Below are 14,815 nucleotides of genomic sequence, written 5' to 3'. Positions count from 1 at the left end.
TAAATGTAAAGTTACGGCCAATACCACTGGAAAGCAATTACTATGAAAACGAGCATAAACATGAAATTGTTTCCGGACAAGTACAAACAAAACATATTCTTTTAGTATCTGTTTTGTTTGTTTTGTTTTATGCAATATGATTTCATAACCAACTGAAGAATGATGCAAACATTCAGCTGTCTGAGAGCCGTCTGGGTCTAATAAAAAAAAGTAAAGCCAACTCTGCGCACAACTTTTCTGTAGTCACACTGGTCCTATATATCCATTGCGATTACGTACTGACTCTTCCATTTTGGAACTGGCAGTGTGTTTTATCAACAGCTTTCTTAAAGGAGATCAATGTCTCAGCAAATATTCCTGTTTATGATAATGCCAAGCAGAATGTATCACCTCAATGTAGAGGTGCCGAATAAAATATTCGAACATGTCATTTAGTATCAAGTGATACTTGCTGAACATCGGAGCAAAAAGGTACGCGGAAATCTTAAATATTGTTGTGACGGAAAAAAGTGCAGCTCTGTTTTATACCAATTACCTCTTTAGTTTCAATTCGTCCAATTAATTAGATGGGCGAAGGGTGCAAATACTGAGTTTAAACAATGAGGGTGCAAATACTGAGTTTAAACAATGAGTTTAAACCATGTTGCAGACATATTTTTATACGGCAGGAATATAAACTGAAATAAAGTTTGACGCGAAAATAAGATCTAACCATCAGGAAGAAAAAACATCAGAGAAAAATTATTTGAGAGGTATATATATCTAGATAAGAAATAAGATAACGAAAACTGTTTAGAACTACAAAGGAAATGTAGATATGTTACTGAAACAATGGCCAGAACAAGCCAAAAAAAAAGAATGTACACAATTTACACATAAAATTAACAATGCAAAACAAATCCACCCACACTACTTACAGAAAAGGGTAAATTGTCTAACAAAAGATTTTTTCAAATTGACACAATACATAATGCAAAAAAATTACGCTCCCTTGCATTAGAAGTTTAACGCCAGAGATAAAGATAACCAAACACCTAAAATAAAATAATGTAATTGATTTGGATTTCCAAAAAAATATCATAAAGATCACAAAATTTCATAAAGATCACAAAAACCCAATTTTATACAGTGAACCAGTTATAAAAAATTAAATGATGCAAAAAAATCGACTTGAACTCCTACTTTATATAGAGCTCTTAACTAGTGCAAAATAAACCACTTCGTGGAGTTAACGACCGCATACCTAATAATTGCAGTAGACTCCTCAGCAGCCTTAATTGTACAGGTTACATTGCAAGTACATGCAATAATTGTCTCAAAAACAATCAAGCATATTGTTTTTGTACAAAATTACGATAAAACACTTCTTCTTAAAAACTGAGAAAAGCAATGATTGATTTTTGAAAAAAAACTGTCTGCTCCCAAAAAACTGTACATTCAATTGCCGAGGGTCAGATATCACTGCTGCTTCAGCCAGAACCATTCTGAAGTAAAAATTTTTATGCCAAATTGACGAAAAATTGCTACAAATGGTTTATGCACTTTTATTTTGTAAGAGTAATCGAAAGCCAAAAGGCCCCTCAACGAACCCAGTGATTGAACCAAAAAAAAATAAATTGGAAACTTGTCTTGAAACTTCGAAATTTTTCAATTTGTTTAAGGTAGATTATCTCATAAAGCTGGTCGCGGCAATAATTGTCACGAAATGACTGATCACCTCAGTCGAAAACTCGGCAGTTGTTTCTGCCCAAGATGTACACTGAGAAAGCTAAAGATGGATAATTAAAGTGTCACTTTTGCGTCTTAGCAATTCAAAAAATATAGCAGTTGAAAAACTTCTGACAATTCAACAGATTTTGCAGTGTAAACACGAAAACAAAATGATAAACGCTCAAAAACAAAATATACAACGCAATGTATGAAAAATTCTCTCGCTCAGCTAATTTTAGTTCGCATGCCAATTTTATTGCTTTTGTAGGTTAAGATGACCTAAACAGACAGTACTTCCAATCAAAAAGAAACCTCAAGACAAACTAAGACTCAGTTCAAAATAATCAGTTCTGAATTAATGCAGAAAAACAATAATTTAACAGAAGCTTTCTTTTTTCAGCTGCTTTCATGTCCCCATCTTTCACATCGTCGTGTTCCTGTTCAATTTTACTACAAGAGAATTTATCGAATTATGCGTGCTTGAGATCTAAATTTTAAAATTTTAGAATAAATTTTTTCATTTTGTTTTAAGATTTCTCTAATAAAATAGTTTTTTTATATCAAAGCATTGATTCGGTGCTAATTATCACAGAAACATTGCAGTCTATTCAGGTAAATTTTGGAAAATGATCTTCATCACAGTGATGATTTGTTCAATTTTTAAAAATTGACTTTAGGCATCAACATTATAGAAATTGTTGACAAACATGTGTTTCACAGCAATTTCACTATATTGAGTTTTCTAGCTGTGGCAATTATAAAAACGATTTCCTAAAAAATTGCAGGCAAGGGTTTAAAAACAACTTATCGAATTTTTTTGTTACTTCAATTCATCTCAAACTTTTTTTGTGAACTGTAAATCAGTCGCAGTAACGACAAGACCTCTTTCTTTTCTTATTTCAAATTATCTGGTTAGGGTTTTATCTTTTAACTATTGGTTGTATGACTTCGTTGCCACAATTTTTCATTTTTTTCAATTTTTGGATTTTTTTTGTAGTTTTGGTTTGTTTTGAATTCTTATCGCATTATTCTAATATTGATAGTTCCCAATGGCTTAGAGAAGACGTTCAAAGAATCATAGATGAAGTTCTCAGACAAAAACTGATAATCTTTCAGTCGATTTTGAACAAATCTATTTTAAAAGATACAATATCGTAGAAAACTTGAGAAACTTGGTACAGCCTTATACCGTACTGAGTTTTCTAAGTTTTATGAGAGGCCGTATAAGTTTTAGTAATTTTTCATACTTATTTAAGCGGGGCTGAGATCAACCAAAAGCTGGTTGTTAAAAAGATTTGGATTGTCCCGACCCCACGTGTGGGGGTAGGAACTATATAATCGAATGGGGTTTTCTTTTGTTCAGACAATTTTGGCCGATCTATCTATTCTTCGTACAGAAATCTGATTGGTCTCGTGTAAAAGCTCATCCAGCGTTGAATTCAAAGTAAAAAAAGATTTATCGAATTTCGTATATTTCGAAGGGTTTCCGAGGTTTAACGTTTTGTGTGAACACGGGATAGTTGGTTTGATTTTGTTTGACTTTTAGCGTAACTTTTGTTCAAATTAAGACATTTTTCTCTATAAAAAATATATTCAAAATCACATTTCACGCTAAAAAAGAGACGATTTTGTATTTCCATTTGACGAAAGCCGATAAAAAGGCTGGTTCTTGTCTCATAGGGAAGTTTACTAGCTAATAAATTTGAAATCAAATGAAGAGCTGATTTTTTAAAGAAAATTTTCACATTTGTTTTATTCACTTAAAGACTAGTCAATTCTTCATATCACGGCTTCGTTAATGACAGACTTCATTCACAGTCAAATGAAGCCAAGTGAACAAAAAATTCATTTTCAAGGAATCACTCAGGTCTCTTTCGTTTGGACTCTGATTTTTCGAAACTTTTAATGATATTTTGATTTTTTTCTAAGCTTTTACTAATTTTTGGGGTGCGAAGGCATAGACTTGTTGACCAAAGTGCAATAGGCTTCCTTATGAGTTTAAAGTAAAACTATCTTTTCCGTTGAGTGGACAACTAATAGCTGTCAAGAGTTTAAAATAATATTTCGAAATTTTTTTGTAAATTTAACTGATCTTAAACTTTTTTTCCGCGAAATAAAAATCAGTCGCAGTAACGACAAAACCCCTTTCTTTCCTTTTGCAAGTAAAATTAATCTGATTAGCGGGTTCATCTTCTAAATATTGGTTGTATGACATCAATGCCACAGTTTTTCATTTTTTTCAATTTTTGGATTTTTCCGTAGTTTTGGTTCCATTGAATTGCTATCGCATTATCCTAATTTTGATAGTTCCCATTGGTTTATAGAACACGTTCAATGGATCATAGAAGAAGTTCTCATAGCAAAAATTTTTGGTTTAATCGGCTCCCTCACTTTCTTCTCGCATTTTTCTAATGAATTTTTGGTTTTCGACTGCTTTTGTTGTAATTTTTAGCGTAGTGAATTATCGTTATGTCTTATTGATAATTTCTGAATGAGAAAAAATTTTGTCATCGCATTGAGGCATAACTTAGCGTATTTTTTTGACATCCCTGGATGACTTTTGAAAATAATGGCGTTGTTGCTACGGATTTTCACAAAGTATGTTATTTTTTGAAGCCATATTGTTTTAGAAAAAAGAATCCTATTGCTTTGAAAAAATATTTGAGAATAGAAAACTTTTTTTCTGAAAGTTTTTTTATGGCTTCGACATTTTACTTGCTCATTTTTTATTTTTGCAGGTGTTGCCCTTTTTGCTTTTGCTTTATGTAACCATTGAAACTGACTGATGGTTGATAAACATCCTCGCCTTCTCATTGAGATATAATACAGCGTATTTTTCCTACTTCCGTTAGTGCTGTTGAACTTAATGGTGTTGACATAACTGTTTTCTCAAATGTTTCGTGGTTTTAAATAGTTCGTTCACACTTGTTGATTTATTGAAGTCATTTTGTTCAAAAGAGAAGAACCCCATTGCTTTTAAAAAAATTATGTAACTATATGAGCCTAGATAAAATTTTTACCTAAAATTTCTTTCCTCTGGCTTTGGCACTTTTCGCGCTCAATTTTCTTTCGAAATTACTGTCTTTGCTTGTTTAATTCTTCATGTAGTCGTAAAGTGCTGACTGGTCTCAAAAGCTTTTAATCGAGGATTGAATGGATGATGTTACTCAATGCGGTTCGTTTACAACGAATAATCATAAAGTTAATGATAATGTTGATTTTCAAATATTTTTCAAACTTCTCAGTTTTGTAGTACCTTTCCTCAATTTGTTTTTTATTGTCATCTTTGAGAGGCGAGTAATAACAAATCCCAACGACTTTCAAAAGTGCCTTAAGTGAAGTGATGCATTAGTATAAAAACAATTGAACAAAAAACATAAAAATCAGATAATGGCTAATGATTTCAATGGCTTCAATAAATTGTTTTTGTAAATTGTTCGTGTTTTTTTAATTCTTCTGCATCTTTAGTCCGTTTCTATGGCTTAGTCCAAACAAAAACAGATGTTTTGGTTTTTATAATCCTTCAGAAAAGTTATCGAAGTTGATTTCGTTGAAAGCTAATAATTTTTAAGACTTTTGAAATTATTTGTTTTAAGAAATATTGATTGACTTTTGAATTTTCCCTCAATATTTCTTCTTTGTGTCGACTTGCTACCTATTCTCATTAGGGAAAATTCCCATCTGCTGTGTAGTTAGGAACATTTAAATCTGTGTAGTTAAGGTTTTATCCGATTGCATTTTGACGTTTTTTAGCTGCTTTCAAAATTAGAAGTTGAGTTTTGTCGTGAAATTTTTGTTTTTGCTTTTTTTGTTGTTTGTTTTTTTTTCTCGTATTCTTTGTAACGGCAGATCTCGTGAGCGCTGTAATGAGGCATGGTACTATGAATTTAGTTAGTAGTTTGGTTGTGTGACTATTGTTATAACCTCAAATGTCTATTTTTGTTATCTGTTCATTCAAATTAAGTCAAAAATGTAGATGATGCTCGGGTCGGAACATCATATGCGAACGCACCTTAACGAGCATCCTTGTCTCTGGTTTAAAATATTTAAGATTTTATAAATCACAGTGTAACTTACAAAGAAGCAACACCTATCCTGTTGTGAGATTTGTTGTGAGAAATGGTACTACAATTTTAACGATGAGAGTCTACCTAAAAAATACTTACGAGTCGAATGTCATTCTAAATTTATGCAGTTTTTTTCATGCGTATTCATTGCAAATCTTGACAATTTGACAAATGCTTTTTACAAAATTTGATTTTTGAGGATTTTTTTGAAGGCAATTACTTATACTATGAAAACCAGTGCTGTTGTTGGAATATGAGTATTATTATGTGTATTATTTATGTGTTTTTGTGGTGTGCAGATGTGATAAGGAGGAAACACACCTTGACATTGAAGTCACCATTAACGGCAGTTGCCAGGAGTTCTCTTACGCCAGGGGGCCATACTTGGATGAGCAACTTCAGGTACAGTCGTCCACAACTCTCTCTCCCTCAACTCCCAAAAAACCGGCCTCGTCAAACCTACTCCTTGCAAAATTCAAATCGAAACCACAGATGCAATCAAATAATTTTGCTCTTGTTTAATTTTTTATCTCTTGTTTAAATTTAAACAATTATCTCTTGTCTATAATTTTTAAGTTATTTTCAATTTGATTGTCGTTCTTTTTTAAACCCGCTTTTAATATGAGTTTTGCAAGTCGCTTTGGTTGGAGCTCAGTACACCCTCCTCAAGAAAGCAGAAATGAAGAAAGTTGAAAAAGTTTTCAACTTTGAAAAAAAAAGAGTTGAAAAAAAAGAGTTAAAAAAAGGAGTAAGAAAGTTTTAAAAAAAGAGAAGGAATTGTTTGTTCTCTGATTCCTTAGATTAATTTTAACATGGGTTTCTTCTTATTTTCCTCCTTTGTCGATTACCAAAATATGTTGATGAAATTTTTCGAGATTTTAGGTCGGTTTGCGCATGATTTCTTTATTGTAAGAATTGCCTGCATAGGAATGCGCATTGATCTTGTTGGAAATCGGATATTTTGTAAGATTTTCTACCAGACTGCAAGACTCCCATCCATTCACGGCTACTACACGTAAATTAATTGGAAATAACTAAAAAATAAACAAGAGGTCAATGTTCCCTTTTTTATTGCATGATTATTAAATTGTGACTAAGATTGGAGCTTTAAAAATCAACAATTTCTAAATCTCCACTCAAAATATTGAATATTTTTGTAATTTTTAATGGCGATCAAGCAAGCCGATAGGGAATTAAGCCGAATTCGGAAAAAAGTTCAAGTAAGTCGATATTTTCGGAGATAGCGCTATTATAGATCATCCCTGGCGGGCAGGTGGGGCGCGGTTCGCGCACGTTATTCACTGCGATAGCCGGCGCGCGGTTTCTGAGTTACATCCCGCGTTATTAAATTGAAAAAAAAAATAAACAAGAGGGCAAAAATCCCTTTTTTTAAGTAATATATGGTTATTATTAACTTCAACTGGAAATTGGAGTTTTAAAAATTAACAATTTCTACCTCTCGACTCAAATGAATACCGAAAATAGTTGTAATTTTTATTATGGTTATATTTTTGGGTTATTTTGACAGAGCTTGATAGCCGCGTCCACCGAATGCTGCCAAGGCTACACTACCACTTTGAGTTCAGAGGGATGTGCGGATGTGTCTTCCCTGATTGGGAACACAACTGAGCAGACATTCACCTTCTTCAACAACAGTGGTCTGCCCATCCGAGGATACCCTGGCAGTCTGGGGGAGGCAGCTTGCGCCTTTGGTAAACATGGAGAGTGTCCAGACGACGGAAGCGAGGAGCCATGTGACCCACTCACAACAATCCATGATTTCACTAGTAAGAAGATCAAGCTTCCAAACAAAATGAGCCCAACATGAAAACGAATAGTTGGGGTGATATTTGTCTTTATTTTAAGACATAAATACAAACTCATATTATAGCTTTTCTTTGCATTTCAGCGACTGCAATATTTTTTTGATAGAAAATTTTTGTATTGTCTATTTATATATATATATATATATATATATATATATATATATATATATATATATATATATATATCCTACTCAGTAAATAACCGTCAGCCACTCATCGCTTCGTTTCTCTTCATTAAAGCTTGGCTCTGACAGAAAAAAAAACAGATTTTTTTGTAAGAAAGTCTCAAGATTGTCTCTTACCTTATCCGATCAAATATTCCACCGACAAATTAGAAATGCATTTTGGAGAGTTACGGTTCACTGGTTTTGAATAGCACTAGTCTCAGGTCGGTTCATTTTCAAATGTGAAGATTTGAGCAATTGGGGAAAACTGAATCCAAATAACTATAACTTTCATCATCCTAATATGGTCATGGAAACCTAATTTAACATCCTAAATAAAGAAATTGTATCAACCTAATGAAACAAATTTTCGACACCCTTAAAAAACAATTTTTCAACTTCTTAAAAGTATAATTTTGTCATCCCACAAAAATAATATTTGTTTTCCTAAAATTTAATCTTCATCCTGAAGTGTAATTTTCAACGTATAAACACAAATTTATCACCCTGAAAATATAGTTTTGTCATCCTAGAAAAAATTTTTATCATCTTGAAAAAATTTTTTAATCATTTTTAAGATGTGATTTTTGACATCCTAAATGTAATGTTTTGTCATACTAAAACAAAATTTTTTTCATCTTGAAAACTTTATTTTCATCTATCTTAGATTTTCAGTCATACTGACAAAACAATTTTTATCATCCTTTACATATAATTTCAACAATCCTTCAAAACATGTTTCATGATCTTAAACAAAAGATTTTGTTATCCTAAAATTATAACACATCTTTATCATCCTAAAAGACAATTTTCATGATTTTGAACAAAGTTTTTCTTTATAACAATACCATCATTAACTTCTCTCACTTTTAAATCACCTTGAAAATATTGTTCATCATCCAATATTTTTATCCTGAAAAGATACATGTTATCATTAATACAAAAATTTTAATCCTGAAAAGAAGTATTACATCCCTAAAAACTTTTTGATCCTATATACATTATTTCTACCATGCTGAAAATATATTAGTATCATCTTACAACTATAGTTTTAACATTCTAAAAATGTATTTTATATCAGCCCAAATAATTGATTTTCATCATCGTAAAAACATTTCAAAGAATTTTTCATCCTAACAATTTTATTTTTATCATCCTAGATTCTTTTGTCAGCATAAGAAATTAAACTATGTCATTCTAAAAATATTAGTTTTAACTACGGACGTTTTATTTTTATAGTTCTAAATCGATAATTTTTTTTATAAATCCGCAATAAAATTTTTTAACGTGCTAAACACTTAATTTTGTAATGCGAGAATTTCAAATTTTGTCATCTTAGACAATTTTTTATGTAATTCTAAAAAGGTATTTTCAGCATCCTAAAAATATTAGTTTTATCAAGCTGCAAATATTTTGTTCATCCAAGAACTATATTTTTTTTTCATTTCAAAAATATAATTAATATCCTCCTGAGAAAAGTATTTTATATCATCCTAAATTTTTTGTCTTTAAAAAGGATTTGAGTTTTTTTGTAAACGTAAATTTTCTCATCCTAAAAATATAGTTTTGTCATCCTAAGAAACCTGAATTATATCATCCTAAAACTATAAGTCTTATCATTGCGAAAATCTAAAATTGTCATCCTAAAATTATAGTTTTTCTTATCCTAAAAATGCGGTTTTTCTCATGTAATTTCCAGTACTTGAAAAGAAAGTTTAACCATCCTTAATTTGCTAGCATATCAAATTTTTAGATTTTGTTATTCTAAAAAAAGATTTATAGCATCTTAAAAACTGAACTGTTATTATCGTAAAATAATGTTTTTGTCATTTCAAAAAGTTATTTTTGTTATCCTTTTAATTTTTTTATCCTAAAATATATTTTAGATCAACCTAAAACAATTACTATTCTGGAAATATGATTTATGTCATCCTATAAACACGATCTTTATCATCCGCAAATTATAGTTTTTGTCATCCAAATTACAATTTCTTTTATCTTCACAACGTAATTTTTATCTTCCTCAGAATATGTTTTTTATCAACCTAAAATATAACCATTACCATCCTTATTTTTTCCATCTTTTGCATAATTCATAATGGACAAAGCTAAAATAATGTCAATATCTATATGATAGTTTTTGCTTCATGGTTATTTTCTACTTAATCAATATATGTACAGAAACAAATAAGAAATGGCTTCGTAACTTTTTTTATTGAAGTAGAAATAATTGCAACGTATTCGCTTGTCTCGGGTGAGTACCCTGTCACCTAGCTTTAAGCCTCTCTCATTACTCGACGAACCCAGCTAAAATTTGAATTCAAATGCCAATATTGGGACACATCAAAGACACGTCTCATGAGGATTTAGTCTAGTCACATTTTGATTTTGTTGCTAACCCGAGTTGAGATTTCTGATCGAAATAAACATAAGAAGTCGTCGGAGATCTTAATAGTAAAGGACGTGATCATAATTCTGAATCAGTACTGATATTGGACTTGGCCAGTACTGATGCACTAAATCCATCCCGTCTCTTTATCGTTGATATGAAATAAAGCGAATTGATGGAAACCACTGTTTAGATTTTGTGATTGATGAAAACGTGTTTGTATCCAAAATCTGCTCCAATGACCCCAATGTCGACATCACAAAATGCAACTGGACCACAACGCACACCAGCATCCAATGCTCCGACAGCGTTATCTGTTAGTGAAAGTGAACACTTGTGCAATATACCCAACGTCAAATAACCCAATGCCATTATACCCAATTCAAACCCTCTGATCTTTTCGTTCAATAATCCGATTAAAAATTAGCACTCGCGCTTAGAAGCATGTCTTTATCATACTTAAGCGGATAGTTTAATAACTGGTTCGGTTGTAAACATTTCATATAAAAAAACAGGTCAAAAGGAAGAAACAACAATAACCGGCAAACACTAAAATAGCTTTTCGTTTATATACAGAAACTAACCTAATTTAAAATGAGTGGTGGATAAAAACTAACGCCATACGACAATTTGGTATGTGTTTGAATTGAATTGTTTGGTTTGAATGTGTTTGGGTGTGCGCTCGATTGGGTCTAATCATAGCTCAATTTGGGTCTGGACCAAAACCTGGGAAGCCAACAGGAGCTCGTGTTTGAGTTAAATTACAAGTCGAAAAAAACAAAAGTTTGTATATCGCAAACAATTTTAAAAACAATTAAAACAGTGTTATACATTCATCAGCTTTCGAACTTCAGCTATCGATTTTGAGACAAAACATTAGCAAATATAGTGACATTTTAGGAAGTCAAATAGCTTCAATTTCAATATTACGATTATTTATCAGCTGAAAAATACCATTGCGCTCTTCTATTAATTTTCTGGATTGCTCTATTTTTAACCTATGAAGTCTGTCTGTCTCTAATGGGAGTAGAAATCATTAGCTATATACATAAACTATGAATCCGGTGCATTTAAGATTCAAAGTTTATGTATATAGCTAATGATTTCTACTCCGATTAGAGACAGACAGACTTCATAGGTTAAAATTTTACATCTTATAAGTTTTGTCATTTTCTTCCGCAGAGCAAATCTTGTAAGATCTTATAAGACGATGCTTACCTCTTACAATATTCACTCTGTCTTGTAAGAGCTTACAAGATATGCAATGTTTTACAAGATCTTACAAGATATGCTCCATCTTATAAGCAATTACAAGATATGTAGTATTGGTAAGAATCTTGTAAGATCTTATAAGAATTGCAATGGTCAATGACTAGAGTAGTCATAGCACCTGATAACACTAATGAACAAAAATAGTTAGTCAACGCTTTGAAATTCAACAAATATTAGTTTGCAAATTCAAACATTAAAATTCATCAACCAAATAGACATTAGACGGGAACTTGATATATTAATTTATGCCTCAAAATACACTCATTTTTTTAATGGAAATAAAAACTGTTAAAATCACAAACAACTTAACACGTTAATGAAATCTTTCGGCATTAAAAATTAAGTCGGGAAACATTGCAAAGAGCATCAAATACGCATATGAAAATCACATATAAAAAACCTCAATGAAAAGACAGTCTTGAAATTGTTAGCTGCCAACTGATCAATTAAGATGACAGTTTATCCAGCATGTATCTTTTCTAATATCCTTTACTGAAAGCCCAAGAACAAAAAATAACAGCAGAAGCAGATGTCAATTTGTCGATTGAGAACAACAAGAAGGCTCGATAATCTGCGTTTGCACATAGTGTTCCGACCAGAGCTCATCTGCATTATTGACTTAATTGTCAATCAAATGAAGAGATAACAAAAACAGATGTTTAAATTAAAATAATCGTTACACAACCTGAATACTAATTGAATTACATAATTTCATGCCCGGTTAAAGCCTCAACGAGATCTGCCATCAAAGAGACTACGAGAAAAACAAACAACAAAATTGACTAATACAAAAGTTTCTGGGCAAAAACTGACTATATAAATTTAATAGCACATAGTAACAACGTAAAAATGCAGTCAGATCAAACTTTAACTACACAAATTTACTTTTTCTTAAATATTCAGCAGACGGAAATTTTTCTTAATGAGGCAAGGTAACAAGTTGACAAAGAGAACGAATAATAAGGCGAAACTCTAAAACTAATCAATAATTTTAAAAACCAGAAATTTCAAAAGTCTTAAAAAATCATTAGATTTCAATAAAATATTCCGTGATAAGTTACTTAAAAAAGACATTACGAAACCAAAAAGACCTGTCGTTTGTTAGGGTAAGCCATAGAAACGGACTAAAGATGCAGAAAAACTCAAAAATTTACAAACGATTTGGGAAAAAACAAATTATTGTTACCTTTAAAATCATTAGCTATTATCTAATTAATATGCATTTTTAATTCTATTGAAATTGCAACTAAATCAGCTAACGGATTCAAACTGAGAGATTAAATGAAGTTACTTGGTCCATATTTAAAAAACATTGGGATCTGTTATTACGCGATTGTGCTGAAAGAAGAGAAAAAGAAACACAAAAATTGACCGCTCCAAAATCGTTTATAAAAACGCATATTGTTCAACAAAAAAAACTTCAGTGACAAATAATTACAGTAAACTTGTTGTTTTTTATTTACAAGAAAGTGGATGCGACCTCTCAGTTGACGAAAAAAACAACAAAAATTGAAAAGTTTGAAGAAAACTTGAAAATGTATATCGTAAACTCTAAGATTATTCGCTATAAGCTGACTGCTTGGGGCAAAAGTTTTCATTTTATCCTCAACTACAAGCTCATGAGACCCGTCAGCATTTTACGGCTAGCTAAAGAACAAAAAAGAGAGTCCAAATCAGCAATTTCTTGAAAAAAAAATTGAGCGAAAAAATTGTCGAAGGCAATAAAAATGAACTTTTCAGAAAATAGTTTTCTACTTTCAATTATTTTTTGAAGCAATGGGATTCTTTTTAACTATATAACTTCAAAAAATCACAACATATGAACAAATTTATTAGAACCACGGAATTTTTGAGAAAATTCGTAGAATCAACGCCGTAAAATTCAATAGTTTTTAATGTAAGCCAGTAAATACGCTAAATTATGGCTCGATGCTATTCAAAAATCACCAATTATCCATTACAACAAGTCATTGACTATGAAAATAACAATAAAAAGAGGCAAAGCCAAAAATTCAGTAGAAAGATGCCAGAAGAAAGTGCATCGAAGCAATTTAAATCATAAGCGCAAAACTATACTAAAACTTACTAAAACTATACTGTCTATGATTTTTAAAAAATCATCCAAAAATTTTATTAAAAAAAGAATAGGTACTTGTTGATACCGAGACTTAGTAACAGTTCACAAAAAATGTCAAAAATGTTAAGAGTCATTAATATTTATAATTCATCACAATAAGTCATATGACTATGAAAACAACAACAAAAACAGTCAAAATGCAAAAGTTCAGTGGAAGAGTGCGAGAAGAAAGTGTCGAAGTAAATTAAATCATAAGCCTTTCTTTTAAAGTTTTATCTGTCATCCACTGAACGTTTCGTCCAAGCCAATGGGAGCTGTCAATTTTTGGATAAGGTAATAGGGGGTTCAAAAATAACCAATAATACGAAAATTTCCAAAAATTATAAAAAGTTTTTCGAAATCATGTATCTTTGAAGTCATATAACCATAAGTTAGAAGATGAAAACGCTAACCAGATAAAATATGGTTGTAGTAGGAAGAAAGAGGGTCCTGTCATCACTGAGACAGACTTATAGTTCACGAAAACAAGTTTATAATTGGCTAATGTTCAAAAAAAATTTATTTTTAAAGTCTTAACAGCCATTAGTTGTCCACTCAAAGCACTAGATAAGTACACTTAATGCTCATTATGGAACATATTGCCCTTTTAGTCAATGAGTTTACGCCATAGAACCCCAAAAAATTAGCAAAATCCTCAAAAAGATAATCAAGATTTCATTTAAAATTACTGAAACTCGGAGTCGAAACAAAAAAAAACATGAGCAATTCCTTGAAAACATATTTTTTGTTCATTTGGTTTCTTTTGACTGTAAATGAGGTTTTTCAATAACGGAAACTTGATATGAAATGTGACTAGTCGCTAGATGGCTTACAAAAACAACAAAATATGAAAAGTTTTCTAAAAAAGCTCTCAAATAGAATTCGATTTTTTTTATTGTGAACTTCCCTATTAACGGAACATTGATTTAAAGTGTGACTATTCTCTAGATGACCTACAAAAACAACAAAAATTGAAAAATTTTCTAAAGAAGCTCTCAAATAGAAATCTATTTTTTTTTTTTTTTGAAGTTCCCTATGAGACCAGAACTATCGCCTTTATTCTATTAGGAACACAAAATTGTATCATTCGTGTCGTGATTTGTAATTTTGAAATTCTATTTTTTTAGAATATTTCCTAATTCGATGAAAAATTACACTAAAAGTGAACAAGATCATTCAAAATATGCCGTGTTCACACAAAATTTCAATCCTCGATAACTCCTCGAAAATTACAAAATGCAGAAAAATCTTTTTAATTTTGAATTCTACGC

General features: G+C 31.1%; 1 protein-coding gene across 1 annotated transcript in view; it reads left to right on the top strand.

The window, feature by feature from the left end:
* LOC142334995 (uncharacterized) overlaps nt 1-14,815 on the top strand; it is a 384,183-nt gene that overhangs the window by 149,733 nt on the left and 219,635 nt on the right. The window contains exons 31-33 of the mRNA XM_075383322.1: nt 6,077-6,179; nt 7,306-7,564; nt 10,350-10,472. Of these exons, the coding sequence (XP_075239437.1) occupies nt 6,077-6,179; nt 7,306-7,564; nt 10,350-10,472 (485 nt within the window). The remainder of the gene's footprint in view (nt 1-6,076; nt 6,180-7,305; nt 7,565-10,349; nt 10,473-14,815) is intronic.

Source organism: Convolutriloba macropyga, chromosome 2 (genome assembly GCF_964194025.1).
Source record: "Convolutriloba macropyga chromosome 2, txConMacr16.3, whole genome shotgun sequence".
Lineage (NCBI taxonomy): Eukaryota > Metazoa > Xenacoelomorpha > Acoela > Convolutidae > Convolutriloba > Convolutriloba macropyga.
This window is presented reverse-complemented; position numbering and strand designations above follow the sequence as displayed.